The 26,221-nt window shown below is 42.8% G+C and overlaps 1 protein-coding gene across 3 annotated transcripts in view; it reads left to right on the forward strand.

The window, feature by feature from the left end:
- Positions 1–5,876: 5,876 nt before the first annotated feature.
- TMEM185A (transmembrane protein 185A) overlaps positions 5,877–26,221 on the forward strand; it is a 35,784-nt gene continuing 15,439 nt past the window's right edge. Inside the window, exon 1 of one of the 3 annotated variants that reach the window (XM_038588508.1) lies at positions 5,877–6,116. In XM_038588508.1, the coding sequence (XP_038444436.1) occupies positions 6,079–6,116 (38 nt within the window). In that variant the 5' untranslated portion in view covers positions 5,877–6,078. Of the gene's footprint in view, positions 6,117–6,803; positions 7,045–9,524; positions 9,587–26,221 lie in introns of those variants that run through there. The other 2 variants (XM_038588509.1, XM_038588507.1) reach the window with 2 other exon arrangements.

Here is a 26,221-nt window from a genome sequence, read left to right on the forward strand (position 1 = left end):
TGAAAACTATCCTTACACCTTCTGTCCTAGAGCCCATCACTCCTCATCTCCGTTTCAGAATACATGGTAATCCAATTGGGTTGTGAAGGGACACATGAGCGGGTCCAGTATCTGGCTCTCTGTTTCCTCTTTGGTAAGATGGGGAAGATTTGTGCCTTGACTTGAGACTATACTCATTTCCTAGGACTACCTACCAAGGTACCACAAATTGAATGTGGGCAGATTTCTTTTCTCACAATTATGGATGCTCACAGTCCACACTCAAGGTGTTTGTAGGGCCATGCTCCCCCTGAAAGCTCTGGAGAAGGTTCTGTTCTTGCCTCTTCCAGCATCTCGCACCCCCAATTTTTCCTTGGCTCTCAGTCTCATCAATCCAGGATTTTCCTTCTCACATGGCTGCCTTCCTTCTGTACTTTTGTATGTCCAATTTCCCCTCTTCTTATGAGGACACCAGTCAGACTCCTTATGGCCCCCTCTAATGAGCTCATCTGACCTGGAGTACATCTGCCAAGATGGTATGTCCAAATAAGGTCACCTCTCTTTTCTTTGGGATTAGTAGTTCAGCATAATTTTCAGGGGAGTGTAATTCAACCCCTAAGAAAAATTATATACAAGTTGTCATCTGTATATAAAATTATTGTCAAAGTAGGTGGGCACTAAGGAGCTATTACTTCTGAGCATCTGAGATATACATTCTCCCCCACATTTTAATATTGTTGAATCAGTTTCTGTCTGATCCAACAATTTACACATTTACACAATTTACAATCCACATGTAAATTGGCTGATGCAATGTTTTCCTCCCTTGACAATTAGTTAACAAATGGATGGTCCATCTCAAGTGGATGGGCATGTGCAAACGTGGTCTAACTTATTATGTAATAACACTCAAAAACCCTCAGTGTGTCAGTGACCTGGAGAATGTGGAGCAGAAAGGAGAGTGGGTGCCTGCAGATAAGCCTGCAGCTACTACAGGCTGAGGAATAATAGATCATTGCTCCTGGCAGATGCTGGGGTCCCAGTTTGAGGCCTGGGGGAGGGAGCCCTGCTTCTTTGAAGGGATCTTGGGACATTGTGACTCCTGCCTGTATCTCCCAGGGGCTCCCTGGTTACTGACTGGATGCAGGATGCAGGGAGGGAGCTGCTGGCTAAAGGGATTCAGGAGCTGAGTCCTCACTGTGCACAGGCCTAGGGTTGCAAATAGACCAGGGTAAGGGGGAGTGTGCTGTATGTCAAGCCAGAGAAAATAATCATTTTAGGCCACAGGATCCCAGGATGGACTGGAGACTGGGAGAAAGCCATCCACCTGTATTAGAAATGTATGGATCAAGCTCACTGAGACATGGCTTCATGTTGCTTGGCTCAATATGCTGTGTTTACACACAGGATCTCGCATGGCCCAGGTCAGTTCCTGTTCTGTTCCAGGGTCAGGCTGAGGAAAACACTTTTTTAAAAAATATATATTTTTATATATTTGACAAAGAGAGAGAGCACAAGCAGGGGGAACGGCAGAAGGAAAGGGCTCCCACTGAGCCGGGAGCCTGACAGACGTGGGACTCGATCCAGGATATTCCAGGATCATGACCTAAGCTGAAGGCAGAGGCTAAACCATCGGAGCCACCCAGGCGCCCCAGGAAAACACTTTTGTGATGAGCTCTCAGAGCCCAACCTAGAGGACCTGCCTGAAAGGAGGGTGCCTCCACACTCCACAGAGACTCAGACTCCACAGAGAATGAACATAGATGACAGTTTTCTCCAAAGCTCCACCTGCCTCCACTTGCATGACCTCTGTGCCTTTGCAAGTGTTCTCTCTGCCTATAATCCCCTTTCTTCTCTTACTGGCTCAGCAGTTCTCCTGTCCTGGAAGGTGATCACATACAACACGGTGTATTAACAGTGCTTTTCACAGCACCAGGCACAAAGCGGATGCTTTGAGAAAGACATTAGCTGAAAGTGACAGAAGGAATGAAGGCTGCAAGCTGCCCCAGCCAAAAGGGTGCATTAGGAGAAGACATGGGGGAGGATGCCCGGGTGGCTCAGTGGTGGAGCGTCTGCCTTTGGCTCAGGTTGTGATCCCGGGGTCCTGGCATCAAGTCCTGCATCAGGCTCCCCGTACGGAGCCTGCTTCTCCCTCTGTGTCTCTGTGTCTCTCATGAATAAATAAATAAAATATTTTTTAAAGGAGAAAACATGAGAAATAAGAGGGCATCTTATGTGAAGGGCAGAGGGTCCCAGAGACATGTGGCAGAAAGCCAGTATGGAATCACAAAGGGCAAAAGGCAAGCCATGAGTGGAGATGCAGGAATGAGAACATGACAGGAGTGAAGAGAGAAGGGAATTGTGTGGGCAGCTGCTTGGTAACCTCTTACAGGGATGTTTCTTCCTGTCTGCCCAGGAGGCCTGGCCACATGTACTTGACCTGGTCTTTACAGGCGCATCTCACTGGAGGACGAGGTCCTAGGAGCCTCTCTCTCCACCTGGGAAGCCTTCCTGGAGCCCCTGGTGACAGGAGAGGTCCAAGGAGGATAATACAGGGACACCATGGTGGCTCTGTAGGCCCAGACACAGCCTGCCCACTCCACCTTCCAATAGGAAATAGTCCCTGCTCCCTTCACTGGGAAGTGTGCTCCAGAAAGGATGCTGGCCCACTTGCTTCCTGAGCCGCCCTTGGTGACAAGAGGGCCAATGGTGCTTTGGGACTTCCTTCCTTCCCTCTCATCTCTCCATGGTTGCAATTTACAGCTCCTTGGGGACATCTCCATGATAAAGTGGCTCCTTCTGGGCCCTTGAAGAAGACCAAGGATTTGCAGCTTGAAATCCAAGCAGAACCATACATATTACCTTCTTGGCTTCTTCCATTGCTCCTAGCCTCCTCCCCAAGTTCCTGGAGTCCCCAAACCCAGCTATATGTCCTACAGCCCCCCTGTCCAGACTCCAGCCACCTCTCAGGGAGATCTCAGGAACAGAATGATGACACACTTACCCAAGTCAACTTGAAGTAGCCAGAAAAAGGGCTGCCTCAGGAAGCAAGTGGTGCATTTTGCAAGCAGAGTCCTGGGGACTCCTGTGATTCTCTAATTGGTGGAATTCAGGATGTGGACTTTGGGGAACTTAGAGTGGAGAATGTCAGGTTGAAAGTGACTTAGCCTTCAGCTGGCATCTTGTGTCTCTTGGCTGAAGACATTGTCAAGCTGATCCCCCCCCCAGGGAGTTTAGGGGGCCTGCTGGCCTTCCCCAGGATTGGATCCCAGCTCTTTCTCCTTCCACTGGAGCAGTGGTGAAGCTGGTTTGAGTCTTATAACTCCATGCTCTGTCCACCCTGCTGTGCCCCAGGCCACAGCCACTTTTTTCCCCTAACCCAGGCCCTCTATGACCCAAGTGCCTGAATGTACCAGATTCTCTCCTTCACAGCCCTGCTCTTCAGAAGCCTGCCCTCCACACAATCACTTTGGAGCCAGTGTGAATGTTGAATTGGACAAGCCACCAACTTATCAGAAGGATGGTACAAATCCAAGGTAGTCTTCAAAACCATGTTATATGCTGATGTTTCTGGGACACTGTAACATGTACCCACTCCAAAGCCACATGGATGTGCTTTCTGGCTTATTTGGGGTCATGCTTTTTCAATTCTGTGCCATTTCATGCCTTTGAATAAGGAACATTAAGAATCTGTAGTAATAAGATGGCCCTGAAATTTGGTGGTGAATCAAAATTTGCTAGGGGAGATGATGTGGGCATCATCCTGTGTATGGCCCAGAATCTTTCCTCAATGTCTGGGTAACTCATGGGTCTGTGCACACAGGCCAGTAAAGCTTTGGGCCTTTGGTCAGGGTGAGACACTGAATGGGAGGTCAGGAGTTGGCAGTACATTGGCAGCAGGGTCTTTTGCACTTGCCAGAGAGAGGACAAGAGGGACACCTGGATATTCTGATTTTTATTTCCATGAGTGCACCAGTAGAGTACAGGGCTGGGCCTCCTGTGAACTGAAGGCAGTCCAGATACATCCACTTCGTGAGGATTGGTGATGTGAGGCCTTGGAATAGTTCAATGCTTCCCTTATGTTCCCATGGACAGGCCTATAAGCTCCCCTCAGCAATTTGGCTCATCAGAGCAAAAGATTACAACAATTGGTTTGTGCATTAGTGTTCTGTTCCTCAGGCCGGGCAGCCCTCATATCTGGTCATGTCTGGGGGACTGTGAGCTGCAGAGCTGTGCATCAGCTCTGGGACTCCCTGGGACCTTACCAAAGTAGTGCCTGCCCTCAAGACTCTGGCCTCTGAGCAGCCTACTTGGTCTCGGTCGGTGAAGTTTTTGAAAGGGCAAGAGTAGCTGTTGTTAAAGCATCTTAGCACAAACCATCTTAATGCCTGTTTATGGTAGGTCACTGGTAATTAAGATGGTGTTGGCAAGTACTTCATTGCAGAGTGCGGGCTGCAGTTCCAGCCGCCTCCCACTTGCCTGTACTAGCTGGGTAGCCCAAGGCACACCATACAAACCTCTCTGTGCCTCAGCTTTCTCTTCTGTATTTAAATGTTCACTGAGAACCTCCTCAGGGGTAGACACTAGACTGTACCCAGAGGATGGGCAAGGAAGCTGGACCAAAAAGCCTGGGACTGGTTTCTGGTGCTTCAGCAGCTGACAAACCTGATTCAGGTTACTCATCCTTAAAAGCAGCTCCTGTGGTAATATCCATTCTCCAGTGGGTTTGGGAAGCCTAATTACCACTTGTGAAATGTTTTCAGTTTCTCAGAAGAAAGATGATACATCATGACAAGGTATGACTATCATAATAACTGTGATCTTCTCAAGCTGCCCCCAGGGCTAACCCATATAAAAATTGCCATTCATGAAACTCTGTTATTGTAACAAAGTACAACTATTATCCATAATGATGCTAGACTAATGTGTAAGGTATTGCTGTGCTCATGGAAAGTCTTAAATAAGCAGGAAGTGAAGAAGGTAGAGTAGGTCACCTGCTGTGAACTTGTCCAGCTCTCGAATTCCAAAAGTAAATAGACTCTTTGAGGAGGTAGGGCCTGGGAAGAGCGCTGGAGAGTAACAGCACTCCCTGAGCAACTGGCGTGAGCCAAGCAGTGCTATGCATGCTATGCCATCAAAGTTTAGGAAGTTGGTTTTATCATCTCCATTTTGCAGAGAAGAAAAATTGAGGCGTAAAGATGTTGACTTGTCTAAGGGAGATGAAGCTAGCAGTTATAAATAGGATGACCAAGAGTGGAGGAAGAGTCCAGGTGGGAAGTGACCACAAAGCTTAGGCAGGGACCAAGGAGTCTCTAACTAGGTTAGTAAATGGGAGGATGACTACCCGATCCCCAGTGTGACATGCCCCCATGAATAGGTCTGCTGCCAACAGAGAGGGCAGCCCAGGAGGAGAAGGCGGTTGGGAGGAAAGATGACTGTGGCACAGGGTAACCGGAGTGTGGGACTTCCCAGCAGCATGTGGCCATATGCTGGTCTGGGCCTTGGGAGGGAAGTTGAGATGCAGACTTGGGAGTCACCGACAGGACACGTGAAGCCTGGGGTAAGATCGCCAAAGCGCAACGAGTCCCCGTGGCCACAACTCCCCCAGCCCCACCGCGAGTCTCAGGGGAAATCTCCGGAAGGCAGCGCGGGCTAAGGTGACAGGTGCCTGCGAAGACCTTTCCGGGTGGTGCGCTCCTTTCCCGCAGGCCTGGACCGAGCCGCCTCACCCGGGCTCCCCGCCTCTCATAGCCTCCACGTCCCCCGCACGAACCCGGGGCCGCATGCCGCCAGTTGTGAGGGCGGCGTCGCACGAGGCTCGCTCGCGGCGCTTTCCCGGCCGACGGGGCGGGGCTGGGCGCATGCGCCGCCGCCGTACGGAAGCCCGGAAGGAGGGGCGGGGGGCGGTGGCTCAGGTTTCTCCGGGCGGCGGCGGCGACTAAGGTGGTGACGGCGACGAAGGTGGTGAAGGCGGCGGCGGCGGCGGCGGCGGCAGCGGGGACACGGCTCGCGCTGGCACTATGAACCCGCTGTAACGCGCAGGCTGCGCGGCGCGGGGGGAGGGGGGAGGAGGAGGCCGCCGCGGCGAAGTTCTCCGCCATGAACCTGAGGGGCCTCTTCCAGGACTTCAACCCGAGGTGAGGCGCTGCTGGGGAGGCGCGGCGGCCGTGAGGCTGCGGCGGGCGGCGGGGTAGCTCCCCGCGGTGCGAGCGGCGCTCCGGGCAGCACTTCCCGTTCCCGCGCCCGGTGCCTTCAGCGCCCCCACCCCACCCCACCCCACCCCGGGCCTCGGCCCCGCGGGAGCCGGGTTCCTCTTGGCCAGCCCACCCTCGCTGCTGGCCCAACGCTCCCCTGGCGTCCCCTCTTCCCGCACCCCGCTGCCTGCCCTCGGTTCCACGCGCCGGGGCCCTGTCGCTTGACCCAACACCCCTACTGCCCCCCCCCAACTGTTTCCTCCAGTTTCTCTGAGCCCTTGAGGTTTTCTTTGCATGTATGCCCACCCCTCGCTTGTTTTGCTGCTTTGTCGGGTGATATCTGAAACGACGTTGAATCCTTGGAGTCGGTATCAGGGTATGGCAATACCTTACATAATGCCTCTGGGGGTGAACCTGACGATTTTCCGTGCGCCGTTTCTCATCAGTCTTCACTGTAAGTTTATTTGCAGGAAGTAGATATTGCCGTCCTGCTTCCCAGCTGGGGAATATCCAGTGGACTATGTGGAGAGAACACTGACTGAGGAAGGAATCCAGCGCCTGTCCTTGCACTTGCCCAAGTGTTCTGTAACTCTGTTCCCTCCCCCAGGCTGTGCGCTCCCTGAAGCTGAGACCCATCTCCTGCATATCTCACTATTCCCAGCACCTCCCACGGTGGCGGCGGCATCTGAAACAGAGCAGGCCCTTATAAAATGTTTGTGGAACTAAACTGAGCCAAAAGACCTGGATTGAAGACCAGGCCCCATGTGACTGGGTTACATATTCTCTCCTCATCTGAAGAATAAGGAGTTGGCCTAATTGATCTTCCAAATCCACCAGTCTGTGAAGAAATACCTGTTTCCCTTATTTGCTGGTGCGAAGCTGTGCCCTCAATCAGCCTTTTGTACGCTAGGTCCCATGCCATGTGCTTCAGATTCTGGGAGGTCCCAGTTTAGGGATGGAGTAGAATATGTAAATCGATGATTTACAGCACTGTGCAGTGTTGCACTGTGGGAGCCCTGAGGAGACCACTGCCTGGGTTGCTTGTGGGGGATGAAGGGAAGTCTTGGGAGAGACTGTTAGGAGTGCAGACTCCCTGGGGACAGTGACATTTTAAACTACAAGCCATTGTGACTTCCTAGGTGCTCTTATACGTCTTTGAGCACTACTGAGTTCATATTCCAGTCTGGAGTGCCAATGTCCCTATCACAGTGTAGTCATTATCATTGTTGGCCTCAAAGGCATTTTGCATAGAGGAGCGTGTTGAGAGAAAGTGAGGGAGAAGGACTGCAGCACCTCCCTCTGCTGCTCCTAGGGCTGAAGATTGATCTACAGGGTAGCAGAACTGGGGCTGGAGCTGGAAGGGCCTTGTGTGTCTACATTGTTTGGTGAGGGTGGTAAGAAAGATAAGTAAAATCTGAATTGTTTTGTATCCTTGGGCCACTTGCTTATCTGCTTTATCTGTACAATGAGTATAATCTCAGCAGGATGGGAAGCCAAATTAATGATTGATTGCAAAGTGCTTTACAAATAGATAGCTCCAGCACTATTTTGCAAGGTGACAGATAATTCAGAACCCAAGAACTGCCTCAGGTGTTCTAACTAGCTGACAGTTGCCAAAGCACAATAGTGCTGCAAAGATAACATCCTTCACCACTTTCTTTTCCTGCAGCCCCTTCACCACCCCCAAAAATTGGTGTATGAAAATTACAATGAAATATTAGCTATCTAAAAGGATTTATAGTAATCATCAATATATTTACCAACACTTTAATTCTACTGGGATTGAAATGTATCTCTAAGTTTATAGACCTTTTATAGGGCATCATTTTCCTGATACAGTGTTGCTTCAGTGGGAGTCCTGTTGCCTCCCAGTGGTGACTGCTAAGACAGTGGCCAGGTAATACTGGCAGGTCTGTTGTGTCATTCCTGTTGCCTCCCAGTGGTGACTGCTAGGACAGTGGCCAGGTAATATTGGAAGGTCTGTTGTGTCATGCCTTGGGGGCACACCTAGTTTTTGACATTGTTCTTTAGTCTTGTTCCATGCGGAGGAGGTCCTTCTAGACAACTAGAGTGCAAACCAAGGGGGCGTAGACAGGAAAATACCTTGTGCCAGGGTCTCTAACCTTGGTGCTGCTGCCTTTCTCCCTGCATCTGATTTGGAGCCAGTTCAACATCCCCCTGGGTAGAAACCCCAGGACATTGGCACATGCTGTTCTCTTTGCCAGGAATGTTTCCCTCTCCTCTCCTCCTGATCTAGTTAATTCTTATTTATCCTTGAGAACTTAGCTCACTTGTTACTTGCTGAGGGAAGCCTTTCTGACTTAATAAGTCCACTGATATTTGTTTATACAGTCTCTGTAGTATGCTGAATTCTTCCATCATAGCAGTTATTTGTACCCTTATATTTGTGTGCTTATTTGATTAGTGCCTTTCTCCCCTACTAAACTATAAGCTTCATGGGACCATGGCCATGATTTCTGTCCATTATGTTATCCTGCATACCTGGAATAGCACCTGACTCAGTAAATATTTACAAAATGGATGGATGACTCTCCAGAGCCTATAGGAGAAATCTAAAACAGCTTCTTCCAATCATGGCTTTTCTGGTGGTCTGTGGCTTGGTTCTCTTTCTTCTCGTATTCTGCCCTCCTTCAGAATGCAGTCATTCCATTAGAGAGACAGGAAAGACCGTGACGCTAAGGCAGAACGTGGCTGCCTTTACTCTGTGGATTATGTGTGTCACAAAAATAGTCACTGTCATGGTTTTGTGGGTTCCAGGGCATGGGCCATGGCTCCAAATCTCCTTTCCAGTCTTTTGATCTTGATGAGTCTGAACCCACTGCTGTATTGCCAGGGCTCTGGAAAACTGCAGTAACGGACAATGATTCACAAATGTCAGCGCTCAGATGCACAAGGCTGCCAGCTGACCCTCTGCCTATTTCCATCTGGCACAGAACTGGTTGATCATGGACTTCTTTTTAGTTATACAGGTTAAGACTCGCTGAAACAGGCACACTGGACCCACCAAGTCCTTCTCTGAATGCCTGATGCTTTCTAACATAACAGTGAGGGAGCCTTCTTCATTGAATAGGAGACTATCAGTAGTGTACAGAATTGGCAGACTGATTCTGAGGTGCTTGTAGGAGGTGGGGATCTGGGAGTAGGTGGCATTAAGCCAGCACCCTGGCCACACTATGGAGCCTTGATATTTTCTGCTAACTTGCTGGAGTTGCTGGCTTGGAGAAGGCCTTTTAGCCATGGTAGCCCGGCAGTGCTGGAAGGCTGTGAGAACTCTGCTAGGCCTTCTGAATCATCTGCAGTGAACTCCTGACAGTGTGGTGCATCCCACAGGTGTCCTGGTCTGGGATGAAAGCTGAGGGATGCTGCTCATGGGAGCACGGAGTACTAAGGAGGTCAGTAGTGTTTAGAAGTTTCCATATGCCACAACTTCTAAATCCATTCTGTTGTCTGTGTAAGTTATCTTGTCTCTTCTTTGAATTTAGGAAAAATGGATGTGATTTCTGGTAACTGTTAACAAAAGGTAGCTACCTGGCCTTTACCAGTCATTTATAAAATATTTATATTTAAAGCATTCATCAAACATCTCCCAAGTTCCTACTGTGTGCCAAGAGATGCTCTAGGTGTTTCTAAGTACAGAAACAATTCCTCTCCATGCTCAAACCTGGCAGTAGAAGCAGAAATTGGAAGAGAAGTTAAAATTCACCACAGAAACAGGCATTCCAGAGATGGGAACCAAATGCTGTGGAAGCACGAGGGGTAGAGCCACCAGTTCTGGCAGAACAGTCAAGGAAGGTTCCATGATGTGATCTTGGAGGGTATAATTGTAGGGTTTTGTCAGACAAGAGGGCAGGCATGTTAGGAGGGACAGAGGATGTAGAGGCACAGGGTTCCTGAGAGGGCCTGGTATGCTCAGACGAAATGTCAGTGTGGTGGCAGCATTGCAGGTGGCACATGTCCTATGATTTAAAAATAGTACATGTGGTATTAATAATGATTACTGCAAATATTATTTACATATTACTTTTTTTGTTTTAAAGCTGGCTCCAGACCCAAAGGTAGTGAGCGTATATTGGTTCTTTTCATGACCTACTCACCCACCACCCAAATTTCTGTTTGTTTACCTGTTGTTCTGTCATCGCAAGCCACCTAGAGTAAGGAAAACCTCTCAATTATGCTGAGGTTATTATTAATCATCAGTGTGACTTATGGGGCACCTAGCATGGGTTGGGCATTATCTCACATCTTTGCAACAACTCTGCAAGTTAGATGATCAGCCTTGTTTTGCAGAGTCTTAGAGACCTTGCGACATCCCTGAAGTCACACAGGCAGCAAGGGGCCAGGCCAGGATTCTGACGTGAGTCAGTTGATCTTCTGAAGCCTGTGCTCATTCCTGCGTGCCATGCGACCTCTCTAATTTAGTGACAGGCCTGCCCATGACACAATGGGTCCAACATCCCAAGGAACCTTCTATTTATGAATTGTGATTACACAAAGCAAAACTTATATCTAAGCTTACACATCCAAATGAATATTATTCCTCTAAGAAGTTACTTAGGAAAAAGAAATATGTATCTACCAATTCCACTATTCATATTCCTTGTTACTCATCTGAAATTTCCTTCAGAGTCAGATTACAAATCATATAAGGAAATCTGTCTCATTGCTTAATAATCATGGATCATTTTTGAACGAAAATAGTGCCACCTAGTTTGATCATGCATCTTACTCATTAAACTTGGCTCTGACTGACTTTTGGCCATTTCCAAAAATTGAATTCGCTCTCAGTGAAGAGTTGGCACCATTGAGGGTATTCAAAAGAAGAGACTGCAGGTTCTTAAGGCAATTCCAGGAGGAAAGCTCTAAAGGTGGTTTGAACAATGAAGTGGAATTAGCTCATTGCCTCCCAGGGGGACTGTTTAAAGGCGACAAGTCCCATTTGAATGCATAATTTCTGGTTTTAAAAATATCATTCCCATTACTTGATAATTACACACATATCACATGTTTTTCTTGGCTGTGAGCTCTTTGAAGTCCAGGATGTTGAGGCATTCAATAAATGCGCTGAATGAGTGGATGTTGAGTACAAATAGACATGTACCATCGGAGACTCTGTTATAGGGGAGAGACAGTGGGTGGGAGGAGTTTTAGATGGTTTCCTAGGACTCTAGGAGTTAAGCCTCCCAATACTGAGCTTGAGGTTTCCAGTTGCCTTGCCTGATCATAGGTTGTACCTGTACTAGAATTCAAGATGCAAGCCTTGAATTGAGATAGGCTCCTTATATCTAATGATTCTTATTTTGTCAGCTATGGCCTAGTAGGGAGAAAAACAATTGCTAAGTGGGATTGTTACAACTTTTCTCTTTTAGAATACTCCTGGCAGCAAAACATAGGTAAAATCGATCATTTACACAAGGCTTCCACATCCCCCAATCTTAGTGAATTAATATGTGAGCAAATCCAGGAGGAGATAGGCTTAGGGAGAGTGAATCCCCCCCCCACACACACACACATGATTGCATAGCTGATAAACTTCCAGTCTGGCCTCATTCTAGTTCTCCTTAAGAGTGACTTGTTTTTATTGGGCTTTTGTGCTTTCTTACATCTTATGGTTATATGCTTTTAAACATTTTTCATCTTAATGAAACCAATTAAAATTGGCACTAAGAGAATTTAAATTTTGTCAGTAAGGTTCTGCTCAGTGTAAGAGATACAGTCCCTTTAACAGTTTGGGAGAGTGTCAGCAGTTTGTCAGTTGGAGCCATTCTCTGAAGTAGTAGACAGGCATCCACAGGGATGTGTCACCCAAAGTGTGTGTGCATGCATGCGTTTGTGTGTACATGTGTATGCATGTGCATGTGTGTATGCCTGCTGCATGTAACTGGAAAAGACTGATGGATCTAAAATGAGTCCATCTGCATTCTTTTGATTTGCAGAAAACAGATATTGGAACTTTGACACTCAGAGTCATCTCTTTCCTACCTTTCCCTCCCTCCATCCCTTTATTTTCCCTACAAAGTGGGGAGAGAGAGAATTTGAGCCTCAAGCAGAAAGCTCCGTATACATTTCAGAGAGGATACTAGCTTTGTAGTTTGACCCCTGTAACGCTCCATAGTGATTGTGTACTAGCATGGCAGATTTATAGAGTGGAAGACATCCACTGTAAAGGTATAATTGGAAAAGTGAAATCTAGGAAGTAGTGGTTTATGCCACAATATCCAGCGGAACTTCCATTTGCTGGTTTGTGGAGAATTAAGCAAAATCTATTTTTATACTTGGACTCCGGTCTAAATGTTTCTTGAAAAGTGACTCAAAGTAGTTTAGGCTTTGACTGACTTTTTTGTTAAATAAATTTTCTGGTCATTGTGTTATTACTGCATCACATTCTCTGCTCACCAGTGAGGTTTGGAATTCCCTATTGGATATGCAGTCATCTTTTTAACTTGGCTGTCAAATGTGTTGGTATAGTTGACATACCTTCTTCCCCAATTACAAATGTGTGTATAAATTACATCTTCTAAAATTTCTGAGTATGTTATTTGACCAACTTTGTATGTTATTTGACCAACTTTGTAGTTCATTTTTTTCAAAGAACCAGCTGTTGGTGTTACTGATTGGTTCACTTTTGTATCTGTATTTCTGCTTTTAGTTTTACTATTTCCATATTTTGGCTCCTTTGGGTTTTTTCCCCTCCCTAAATTTCTTAGATAAAGACTTAGTTCATTAGTTTTCCCTTTGCCTCTTTTTTTCTTTTCTTTTTTGCTTTTAGTTCTACTTTGGGAGTGGTTATGTTTTCTCTGAACCTTGCTTTGGCAGCAGCCCAGATGTTTTAATGTTTTAGTAGTATTTTAAATATTCTCCAATAGTGTTCAGTTTCATCGTGGATTTAGTCATTACTTAAGGAAGGAAACAAGCATTTATTGGCTCTTACCTGCTAGGTGCCAGACCTTGCAATAGGTGCTTTCTGATAGGTTATTTAATTCTTACCTCAGCACTGCCTGTTAGAGATAGTATTGTCTGCATTTTGCTCATGAAGAACTGACAATTCAAACAGAGCTGCACAAATAATCTCTTTGGCTCTGCTGCACTGCTTCACAAGTGGACATTGAAAAAGATCCATATGGTTAGGCAACATTCAGTCTATTGTTGTCAGTTTATTATGAATTGTGTAGAATTTCTGCTTCCAATCTCTGCCAGTTACAATCTACCTTACACATTGTTCTGTGCCTTTTTTTCTGTTCAGAAAATCTTCAGGGTCTCCCCATTGCCTATTAATAAATTCCAAGGACTTTACCTTAGTATCCAAATCCCTCTACCTCGTTACCCTAGCATACTTTCCCCTTATTTCCTCTGGTGCCTTACCTCCTGGTTGCCTAGCTTCCTGCGCCTCCCCCCACCCCCCCGCAAGATTTACAGAATTTACTCTGAGTGTTCCAGTCCCCTGGGATACAGCAAAACTGTTTAATACTTCAAAAAATCTTATCTCCTCCCTCTGTTCCTATTAGTCTGTGAGCTAACTTCTGGGCAGAGACTTCCTTTTTCATTTTTATACATTCCATACGTTGAAAGCACTCAAACAGTTTTTTTTAAAGATTTTATTATTTATGATAGACATAGAGAGAGAGAGAGGCAGAGACACAGGCAGAGGGAGAAGCAGACTCCATACTGGGAGCCCGATGTGGGACTCGATCCTGGGACTCCAGGATCGCACCCTGGGCCGAAGGCATGCGCTAAAGTGCTGAGTCACCCAGGGATCCCCTCAAACGGTTTTTTAAATTTTATTTTATCTTTGAAAGATTTTACTTAAATTGTAGTTAACATGTAGTGTATTATTAGTTTCAGGGGTAGAATTTAGTGATTCATCAGTTGCATGTAACGCACAGTACTTGTTACATCTGCCCTCCTTAGATTTGTGTTTATTGTGTGTCAGTGCCTCATGATCCTTTTTGTCCCCCATCTGCAAAAATCTGTGTGTATGTAAAGAAAGCCTAATTTTTTTCCTGCTACTTGACACTCTCTGTAGAGAGAATCATGCTATTTTTATGTACTCTAGTGTTCATTTCCATAGTTTCCTTAGGAATTTTGTCAACTTTATCTGTGATTATTTAATAAATAGTAGCATGTAGAAGCCCACAATGAAAATATCTATGTATATTATTAAAAGAAAAATGGTCAGATTAGTGTCATAGTCTATGGCCATATTGATAGGTTTTCATTGTTTACATTTTCATTATTAGTCATTTTAACATTTTAATAATTTATCTTTGAAATCTACCAGATTACTAATAGACTGCTGCTCTTACCCTCACCCAGACATGATAAACTTTGTCATCTCCTTTCTTTTTTTTTTTTTTTTTAATTTTATTTATGATAGTCACAGAGAGAGAGAGGCAGAGACACAGGCAGAGGGAGAAGCAGGCTCCATGCACCGGGAGCCTGATGTGGGATTCGATCCCGGGTCTCCAGGATCGCGCCCTGGGCCAAAGGCAGGCGCCAAACCACTGCGCCACCCAGGGATCCCCTGTCATCTCCTTTCTTGCAGTTGGTTTGACTTTTGAAATCAGTTGCAAATGTGACTCTTGAATGCAACAGATTTAGTTTTTTAATCCAGTAAGTGAACTTTCTTATTATAGGTCTATGATAGGCAGAATAATGCCCCCCCCCAAATATACACACATCCTAATTCTAGGAACCTGGGAATATATTCCATTATATAGCAAAGAGGAATTAATGTAGCAGATGGAATTAAGGTTGCTAATCAGCTGCCTTGAAAATAGGGAGATTATTCTGGATTCCCTGGCAAGGCCAATAATCACAGGTCTTAAATGTAGAAGAGGGAGGCAGAAGAGGTCAGAGTGAGTCGATGTAAGGAGGACTGAACTCTCCCCCACTGGCTTTGAAACTGGAGGAAGGGGCCATGAGCCAAGGGGCTACAAGGCAGCATCTGGCAGCTGGTCAGGCAGGGAAACTATCTTCTCCTAGAGACTCTGAAAGGATCACAGCTCTGGTGGCACTTGATTTTAGCCCAGTGAGAGAACCATTTCAGACATTTGATGTCTGGGACAGTAAAGATAATAAATTTATACTTTTTAAAGTCATTATGTTGGTGGTAATTTTGATAGTAATAGGTGAGTAGTATAAGAATGTTTCATCCGGGGATCCCTGGGTGGCTCAGTGGTTCAGCGCCTGCCTTTGGCCCAGGGTGTGATCCTGTAGTCCCGGGATCGAGTCCCGCATCGGGCTCTTGGCATGGAGCCTGCTTCTCCCTCTGCCTGTGTCTCTGCCTCTCTCTCTCTATCTGTGTCTATCATAAATAACTAAATCTTTAAAAAAAAAAAAAGAACGTTTCATCCTATTTGTATTTTTCAACCCCAGTATTTGAAGTAGGAATTATATTTTTGTATTATTATTTGTCCTCTTGTAAGTTCATCTTGTTTCTGCTTTTCATTTTTCATGTAATAGACCCAGAGCTCTTAATTTCCTTTAAAAATTTTTAAAGATTTTATTTATTTATTTATGAGAGACACAGAGACAGAGGCAGAGACATAGGCAGAAGGAAAAGCAGGCTTCCTGTGAGGAGCCCGATATGGAACGCAGTCCCTGGGCTGGGATCATGCCCTGAGCCAAAGGCAGATGCTCATCCGAGGACCCACCCAGGCGTCCCATAATTTCCCTAAACTACATCAAAAACTATGAAGTAATCAGTTTCCCAACATTTTAAACATTTTGGTACTTCTATTCTCATAAATTCCTACTATTTTCTTCAATTAAATTAAAAGAAACCTCTTTCAGGGAAGATCATGAGTTTAACTCGGAGGGTTTACTCTCCCAGTATCTCATCTATTTTTTGTTTATAGTTTGAAAATTCTTTAGAAAAATTTTACCTCTATGTATTATTTAATTTACCTATGAATCCTATGTTTACCATTGTCCTTGCATTTGTTAATGTTCTCATTCACTTATCTTTTCTAAAAGTCTGTTTTCAAGTCCATCCATTGTTTCTGGTAATGGTATGTGTAGCCATAGGCTTTGGTTGACAAATTAGTCTGGTTTTCTAGTTTTTTCCACTATATCTCCCTTGTGCTTTCAGAGAGAAAAAGTCGCTTCTGCTGATTCCTTCTCTGTGGTGATAACTCCATTTCCATTAGCTTGTGAGTCCCCCTCAAGCCTATTTCTTCTTTAGAGGCTAGTGGTGAGGTCATTCTTACCTTGGCAGCTTTCAGTGGTAGCTCTCTTTGGCTTTGTAGCACCTCACAAAGAGCCTCACTTGGTTTGAGAATTAATAATCATAACTAACATATATTTAGTGCAGCAGTTATCAAACCATTTTTCACAGACTCCCCTTGGGGGTGGGGCTTGAGAACCTTTCTGCAAGGCCATAGCTGTTTTTTTTTTAAGATTTTATTATTTATGTGAGAGAGAGAGAGAGAGGGAGGGAGGGGGAGAGAGGCAGAGAGAGGCAGAGACACAGGCAGGGGGAGAAGCAGGCTCCATGCAGGGAGCCCGATGTGGGATCCATACCGGGTCTCCAGGATCATGCCCCAGGCTGAAGGCAGCGCTAAACCGCTGAGCCACCTTAGGCTGCCCCGCAGCTGTTTTCATAATACTAGGATGTTCTGTGCCTCTGTCTGTGTTGACATTTGCACTTATGGTACAAAAGCAGTGCTGGATAAACTGCTGGCACCTGAGCATGAATCAAGCTGGTGACAGGAAACCATGCTAATAGTCATTGGATTCTTCACTGCGGTCTGCTTGCAGTTTTTTTTTTTTTTAAAGCCAGTTCACATAAGGATGTCCTTAATAAAGTATAAAAAAATACCAGTCTCATTAAATATTGACCTTTGAGCAAACATCTGCCTAATATTCTGTGTGACAAAATAGGAAGAATGCAAAAAATCTGTCTGCTGTATACTGAAGTACAGTGGTTGACTCAAGGGAAAACATTTGTGGGGGTGCCTGGTTGGCATAGTCAGTAGAGTCTGCAACTCTTGATCTCAAGGTTGTAAGTTCAAGCCCCATGTTGGGTGTAGAGATAACTTACAACAACAGAAAACCCACTTATGTGCCTGGGCTACAAGCTGCCTTTTTTCATGGAACACCCATTTTTACCTGGGAGAACAACTAACAGGACTATGGCTATTTGTATTAGGGCATTTGGCAGACATTTTCCCTGAAAATCCAAGTGAACTTGTAGCTTGGAAATAACAGCACTGATACACAATAAACACAAACCTAATTTAAAATTCAAACAACAGTTGTTGGAGTGCCTTCAGTATTTTCAACAAGGAAAACAACTGATGGTGTTTTTGTAAACTGTAAAATTGGAGCTTTCAAGGGAAAATCTGAATTTTTTAGAAGTTTTGGGAAGCCTGGGTGGCTCAGTGGTTGAGCGTCTGCCTTCGGCTCCAATCGTGATCCTGGGGTCCTGCAATTGGGTCCTGCATTGGGCTCCCTGCAGAGATCCTGCTTCTCCCTCTGCCTGTGTCTCTGCTTCTCTGTGTCTCTCATGAATGAATGGATAAAATCTTATAAAAAAAGAGTTATTGAAAAGTTTTATCTACCCATGAATTTGACAGCCTCCCATTACTTAACATATTTCTTATAAAATGGGTTGTGATAATAACTACTGTGATTTTTTTGCCTTTGTATAGTGAAATGAGTCAACATGTGAAAAATTTTTATTACTCAGTGAACTAATATTTTTCAATCAACCCACATGGTATTATAATTAATGCAGGGATAAAACATTCATTCTAAGTGCAAGAGACCCATGGATTTTAATGTAGTGGACAACAAAAAGTTCATTGATAGGGTTTCAGATTCCACATCACAGTTAACCTTCAGGAAAGTACCACTGGTTGACTTTTAGTATTCTGTCAAAGAAGAATATCCACCATTATATGAAAGAGCTATTAAAATACTCAGTTCTTTTCTAACTACAAATCTCTGTGAAGCCAGATTTCCTTCATATGCTCAAATCAAAACAACATATTGCAATAGAATGAATGCACGATGTAGATATTAAAATCTAGGTGTCTTTTATGAAGCCAGACATTTAAAAAATTTTCAAAACTAGGGATCCCTGGGTGGCGCAGTGGTTTAGCGCCTGCCTTTGGCCCAGGGCGCAATCCTGGAGCCCGGGATCGAGTCCCACATCAGGATCCCGGTGCATGGAGCCTGCTTCTCCCTCTGCCTGTGTCTCTGCCTCTCTCTCTCTCTCTCTCTGTGACTATCATAAATATAAATAAATAAATAAATAAATAAAAAATAAAGGGGGATACTCCCTAACATTTAAAAAAATAAAAAATAATAAAAAATAAAAAATAAAAAATTTTCAAAACTATAAAAAATTGTGAAAAATGTTTTTTCTCATTAAAATTATGTTACTTGTGTTAATATATAATGACTATTATTTTTAAGTGAACTAATAAATATTTCAAAAATAACCATTTTAAAATCTTATACAGTGAATAACAATAGATATGACCCATATAAACAAAGCTTTTGGGTTCCTCAGTAATTTTTAAGAGTGTAAAGGAATCCTGATACAAAAATTTTTGAGAACCACTAATGTAGTGCTTTACACAAAGCATTTTTTGTATTCATTATCTTTAACTTACAACCACCTTGTGAGGTACATGTTACTCTGATTTTATAGATGAGAATATTGTGACACAAAAAGGCAGTATATTATATTCTAGATAGCAACCTTTCCAAATCTGATGGTCTTCCCACTAGTTTTTTTTAATTGTTACCATTATAATTGTTACTGTATGTATTAAAGGAGATTTGGAAATCTCATTATAAGTGTTACCATGTATATTTTTTGAGGTTTTTACTTGAGTTTATACTTCATTTGGACTTCTGGCCTCCAAAACTATAAGAGAATAAGCATCTATTGTTTTAAGCCACCAAGTTGGTGGTAATTTGTTATAGGAACCATAGGAAATTAATACACAGAGTATGTAAATCTTAACAATACCAAATTTTCTAATCTATAAACATGGTAACTCTTCATTGGTTTAGATCTTTAATAGTGTTTGGTAGGTTTCAGTGTACAGGTCTTGCACATCTTTTGTTAACATTTATTTCAGTATTTCATATTTTGATGATGTTTTTAAATGGCAGTCTTCATGAACTTTTAATTTTAGAATAGTTTTAGATTTTTAGGAAAGTTGTAGTGAATGATAGTTTGGATGTATCTTGCAAGAAGTTACTGTGGCCAAGTTCAAAAAGGGTGTTGCCTGTGCTCTCCTCTAGGATTTTGATGGAATCTTGTCTCATATTAAGATATTTCTTCCATTTTGAGTTTATCATTGTGTATGATGTAAGAGAATGGTCTAGTTTCATTCTTCTGCAGGTGGATGTCCAATTTTCCCAGCACCATTTATTGAAGAGACTGTCTTTTGTCCAATGGAGAGTCTTTCCTCCTTTGTTGAATATTAGTTGACCATAAAGATGAGGGTCCACTTCTGGATTCTCTATTCTGTTCCATTGATCTATGTGTCTGTTTTTGTGCCAGTACCACACTGTATTGATGACCACAGCTTTGCAGTACAACCTGAAATCTGGCATTGTGATACCCCCAGCTATGGTTTTCTTTTTTTAATATTCCCCTGGCTATTCGGGGTCTTTTCTCATTCCACACAAACCTTAAGATGATTTGTTCCAACTCTCTGAAGAAAGTCCATGGTATTTTGATAGGGATTGCATTAAACGTGTAAATTGCCCTGGGTAAGTAACATTGACATTTTCACAATATTAATTCTTCCAATCCATGATCAAGGAATATTTTTCTATCTCTTTGTGTCCTCCTCAATTTCTTTCAGAAGTGTTCTGTAGTTCTTAGGGTATAGATCCTTTACCTCTTTGGTTAGGTTTATTCCTAGGTATCTTATGCTTTTGGGTGCAATTGGAAATGGGATTGACTCTTTAATTTCTCTTTCTTCAGTCTCATTGTTAGTGTATAGAAATGCTACTGACTTCTGGGCATTGATTTTGTATCCTGCCACACTGCAAAATTGCTGTATGAGTTCTAGCAATCTTGAGGTGGAGGCTTTTGGGTTTTCTATGTAGAGTATCATGTCATCTGCGAAGAGGGAGAGTTTGACTTCTTCTTTGCCAATTCGAATGCCTTTAATGTCTTTTTGTTGTCTGATTGCTGAGGCTAGGATTTCTAGTACTATGTTGAATAGCAGTGGTGAGAGTGGACATCCCTGTCTTGTTCCTGATCTTAGGGGAAAGGCTCCGAGTGTTTACCCATTGAGAATGATATTTGCTATGGGCTTTTTGTGGATGGCTTTTATGATGCTGAGGAATGTTCCCTCTATCTCTACACTAAAGAGTTTTGATCAGGAATGGATGCTATATTTTGTCAACTGCCTTCTCTGCCTCTATTGAGAGGATCATATGGTTCTTGTTTTTTCTCTTGCTGATATGATCAATCACATTGATTGTTTCACGAGTGTTGAACCAGCCTTGCATCCCGGGGGGATAAATCCCACTTGCTCATGGTGAATAATTTTCATAATGTACTGTTGGATCCTATTGGCTAGTATCTTGTTGAGAATTTCTGCATCCATGTTCATCAGGGATATTGGTCTGTAATTCTCCTTTTTGGTGGGGTCTTTGTCTGGTTTTGGAATTAAGGTGATGCTGGCCTCATAGAATGAGTTTGGAAGTACTCCATCTCTTTATATCTTTCTGAACAGCTTTAGTAGAATAGGTACGGTTGCTTCTTTAAACGTTTGAGAGAATTCCCCTGGGAAGCCATCTGGCCCTGGACTTTTGTGTCTTGGGAGGTTTTTGATGATTGCTTCAATTTCCTCCCTGGTTATTGGCCTGTTCAGGTTTTCTATTTCTTCCTGTTCCAGTTTTGGTAGTTTGTGGCTTTCCAGGAATGTGTCCATTTCTTCTAGATTGCCTAATTTATTGGCGTATAGCTGCTCATAATATGTTTTTAAAATCGTTTGTATTTCCTTGGTGTTCATAGTGATCTCCTTTCTCATTCATGATGTTATTAATTTGAGTCTTCTCTCTCTTCTTTTTAATAAGGCTGGCTAATAGTTTATCTATCTTATTAATTATTTCAAAGAAACAACTCCTGGTTTTGTTGATCTGTTCCACAGTTCTTCTAGTCTCGATTTCATTGAGTTCTGCTCGAATCTTTATTAACTCTCTTCTTCTGCTGGGTGTAGGATCTATTTGCTGTTTTTTCTCCAGCTCCTTTAGGTGTAAGGTTAGCTTTTCTATTTGTGTTCTTTCCAGTTTTTTTTTTTCTTTCCAGTTTTTGAATGGATGCTTGTATTGTGATGTATTTCCCCCTCAAGACTGCTTTTGCTGTGTCCCAAAGAATTTGAATGGTTGTATCTTCATTCTCATTAGTTTCCATGAATCTTTTTAATTCTTCCTTAATTTCCTGGTTGACCCTTTCATCTTTTAGCAGGATGGTCCTTAACCTCCACGTGTTTGAAATCCTTCCAAACTTCTTCTTGTGGTTTAGTTCTAATTTCAAAGCACTATGGTCTGAAAATATGCAGGGGACAATCCCAGTCTTTTGTATTGGTTAAGACCTGATTTGTGACCCAGTATGTGGTCTATTCTGGAGAAAGTTCCATGTGCTCTTGAGAAGAATGTGTATTCAGTTGCGTTTAGATGTAAAGTTCTGGAAATATCTGTGAAATCCATCTTGTCCAGTGTATCATTTAAAGCTCTCGTTTCTTTGGAAATGTTGTGCTTAGATAACCTGTCGATTGCAGAAAGCGCTACATTGAAGTCATGAAGTATAAGTATATTATTATCTAAGTAAGTCTTAACTTTGGTTATTAATTGATATACTTGGCAGCTTCCGCATTTGGGGCATATATATTGATGATTGTTAAGTCCTCTTATTGGATAGATCCTTTAAGTATGATATCATGTCCCTCTTCATCTCTCATTACAGTCTTCAGGATAAACTTTAGTTCATCTGATATAAGAATGGCTATCCAAGCTTTCTCTTGAGGACCATTTGAATGGTACATGGTTCTCCAACCTTTTATTTTCAGGCTGTAGGTGTCCTTATGTCTAAAATGAGTCTCTTGTAGACAGCAAATAGATGGGTCTTGCTTTTTCATCCAGCCTGAAACCCTGCGCCTTTTGTTGGGGTCATTAAGCCCGTTCACATTCAGAGTTACTATTGAAAGATATGAATTTAGTGTCATCATGATGCCAATTCAGTAAATGATAGTTTATAAAAAAAAACAAAAACCAGTGTCCCAGTTTTTCATTGCTAGCATAAAGAAATATAATAAGGGATCCCTGGGTGGCGCAGCGGATTGGCGCCTGCCTTTGGCCCAGGGCCCGATCCGGGAGACCCTGGATCGAATCCCATGTCGGGCTCCCGGTGCATGGAGCCTGCTTCTCCCTCTGCCTGTGTCTCTGCCTCTCTCTCTCTCTCTGTGACTATCATAAATAAATAAAAATTAAAAAAAAATTCAAAAAAGAAATATAATAATATTTTTTGTACATTTACCTTGTATCCTGCAACTTTGTTAAATTCACTTATATGATTTGGAGGCAGGTTTTATTTTTTCTTGTTGTTAGATTAGCTAGGATTTTCTACATATATTGTCATGTTGTCTGCAAATACCAGATTTACTCCTTCCTTTCAATTCGTTATCGTTTTTATCTCTTTTTCTTGTATTATTGTTATGGTAGAACCTCCAGTAAAATGTTGAATAGATTTATTGAAGTAGAGGTACTTGCCTTGTTTCTAATTTTAGGGCAAGTATTTAGTCTTGCAGCATTAAACATTATTTTCATAGATACCCTTCTATTCCTAATTTGTTCAGAGCTTTTATATTGAGTGGGTAGTGAATTATGTCAAGTGCTTTTTCTGGAACTGTTGAAATAATCATGTTTTTTCTTTTTCATTCTATTAATACAGTGAGTTACATTAATTGGTTTCAAATGCTAAACCAAGCGTGTAATCCTGACTAAACCACACTTGGTCATACTGTAATATCTTCTTTATATATTGCTGGATTCAGATTGATAATTTTTAAGGTTTTTATTTTTTGCATCTATCTTCATGAAGAATAGTTTTCTTTCTTGGTCAGATTTTGGTATCAGGGTAATGCTAGCCTCATTAAGTAAATTGGGAATTATCCCCCTCTCATCTCTTTCTGTAAGAATTTGTGAAAAGTTGGTACTATTTCTTCTTTACGTATTTGATAGATTTTTTTCAGAGCCTGACAGTTTATTCGTGAGAAGGATTTTAACTACAATTTTAGTTTATCTATAGCTATCCCTATAGCTGTGAAGAAATATGAAAATATTTCTTCTTGTGTAAATTTTGATAATGTCTTTCTTCCAAGAAATTTACTTGAATAAACTTGTTCATTAGTATCCCCTTTTAATCCCTGTAATGTTTGTAGGATTTGTAGTAATGCCCCTGCTTTCATTTCTGATATTGGTGATTTTTGTCTACTGTTTTCTTCTGATCACTCTGACTATATAGGTTTACTATTTTTCTTGATCTTTTCAAAGAACCAGGTTTTAGTTTCATTGATTTTACTTATGTTTATGAATTCCTTTCTTCTGCTTTTAAAAATCTCCTTTTCTTCCTAGTTTCTTTTTTTTTAAAGATTTTATTTATTTATTAGAGAAAGAGCATGCACATTTGTATGCACAAGTGTGGGGAGGGCAGAAGCAGACTCCCCGCTGAGTAGGAAACCCCACTGGCCTGGACTGGTGGGATCATGACCTGAGTTGAAGGCAGACGCCTAAGGACTGAGCCACCCAGGTGCCCCTCTTCCTAGTTTCTTGAAGTGCATCTTAGAGCATTGACTTTAGATCAATGAAAGCATTTGATGCTATAAAGTTCCCTTTAGTACCACTTTAGCTGGAGTTCACAAGTGTCAGTAAACTTTGTTTCCACTTTCATTTAGTCTGGAATTTTTCAAATGCTTCTTGTGTATTTTTTCTTTTGTCTGTGGATTATTTAGAACAAAGTTGTTTAATTTACAAGCATTTTGAGAATTTTCCAGATAGCTTTCTGTTGTTGATTTTTAGTTTAATTTCATTGTGTGTAGAGATTTACTTCGAACGATTTTGATCCTTTTAAATTTGTTGAGTCTTGTTTTATGACCCAGATTTCAGTCTATCTTGATGAGTATTCTATGTGCATTTGAAAGGAATTTTGTATTATGCTGTTGGAGGAGGAATGCTATATCAATATCAATTAGGTCATGTTGGTTGATTATTACAAACTTGTGTATCCTTAGTAATCTCTATGTGTTCTATCAGTTATTGAGAAAGAAGTGTTAATTTCCAATAATAATTGTAGATTTTTCCATTTTTCCTTAATATTTTCTACATGTATTATGAAGCTTTGTTACTAGGTATACAAATATTTACAGTTATTGGATCCTCTTTGACAAATTGACCTCTTTATCATTATGGACTGCCCCTATTTGTCCCTGGTAATATTTCTTGTTCAAAAACACATACCTTGGGGCACCTGGGTGGCTCAGTGGTTGAGTGACTGCTTTTGGCTTGGGGCATGATCCCAGGTCCTGAGATCTAGTCCCGCATCAGGCTCCACACAGGGAGCCTGCTTTTCCCTCTGCCTTCTCTGCCTCTCTCTCTCTCTCTCTCTCTCTCTCTCTCATGAATAACTAAATAAATCTTTAAAAACAAAACAAAAAACCCACATACCTTGTTTTATATTGTGGCAGGCAAAGTGGCCCCCCAAAGATTTCCAGGCTTTAGGCTCTGGAACCTCTCTGACTGTTAAGTTACATGGTAAGGGGGACTTTGCAGAAGTATCTAAGGTTGTAATATTTGTTTCTATTGTTTCCATGACAGATTACCACAGATTTGGTGTCTTAAAACTACACAGAACTTATTATCTCACATTTCTGTGGTTCAGAAGTATAGGTAGAGCAGAGCTAAGTTGGATTTTTTTGCTTAGAGTTTAACAAGGCCAAAATCAGGGTGTTGGCAGGGCTGCATTCCTTTCTGGGGCTCTGGGGATTAATCTGCTTCCAGATTTTTTTGGGTTGTTGTCAGAATTTAGTTTCTTCCAGTTATAGGGCTAAGAACCCGTTCATTTTTCTTGCTGGATCAGCAGGAATCATTCTCAACCTCTAGAATCTGCCTGCATTTATTGGCTCATGGCTCCCTTCCTCCACCTTCAAAGCCAGCAAAGGCAGGTTGAATCCTTCTCATGTTTAGAATTTTTCTGACTTCCCCTTCTGCCTCCTCTCTCTTCTGCTACCTCTCTCTGACTCACTCGTAGGCCTCCCTTTTCTGCTTTTAAGGATTCATATGATTACATTGGGCTCACCTGGATAATCTGGGCTAATCTCCCTATTTTAAGGCCACCTGATTAGTAACCTTAATTCTATCTACAAAGTCTTTTTGTGGTTGTACCTAGATTAGTATTTGATTGAATAAGCAGAGGACAGGAATCTTGGAGAACATCTTTAGAATTCTGCCTACTGCAGTTATGGACTTGATGATAGGAATAGTAGCCTGGATTATCCAGGTGGACCCTGTCTAATCACATGCGCTCTTAAGCAGAGAACTGTCGTCGGAAACAGGAGCGATATGGCAGAAGGAGAAGCCAGAAGAATTTTAAGCGTGAGAAAGATTCTCATTGTATGCTGTTGCTTGCTTTGAGATGTGAAGGCTTATACGCAGGGACCAGAGAGACCTAGGGGACCCAAGGGCAGCCCCAGCTGACAGCCAGTGAGGAAACTGCGATCTCAGTCCCACGGCCACAGGAAACCAAATTGCCGGCAACCTGAGTGAACTTGGAAGCAGATTATTCCCAGGATCCCTTGGTAAGAGTCCAGCCAGCTGACATCTTGATTTCAGCCTCATAAGCATGTGAACAGCTAAACCAACCAAGCCTTTCTGGACTTCTGACACATACAGCCGTGAGATAATACATTTGTATTGTTTTAACCTGCCACATTTGCGGTGGTTTGTTAGAGTAACACTAGAAGACTAGAACAGATATTAATATGTCACTCCAGCTTCCT

This window comes from Canis lupus, chromosome X (genome assembly GCF_011100685.1).
Source record: "Canis lupus familiaris isolate Mischka breed German Shepherd chromosome X, alternate assembly UU_Cfam_GSD_1.0, whole genome shotgun sequence".
NCBI classification, from domain to species: Eukaryota; Metazoa; Chordata; class Mammalia; order Carnivora; family Canidae; genus Canis; species Canis lupus.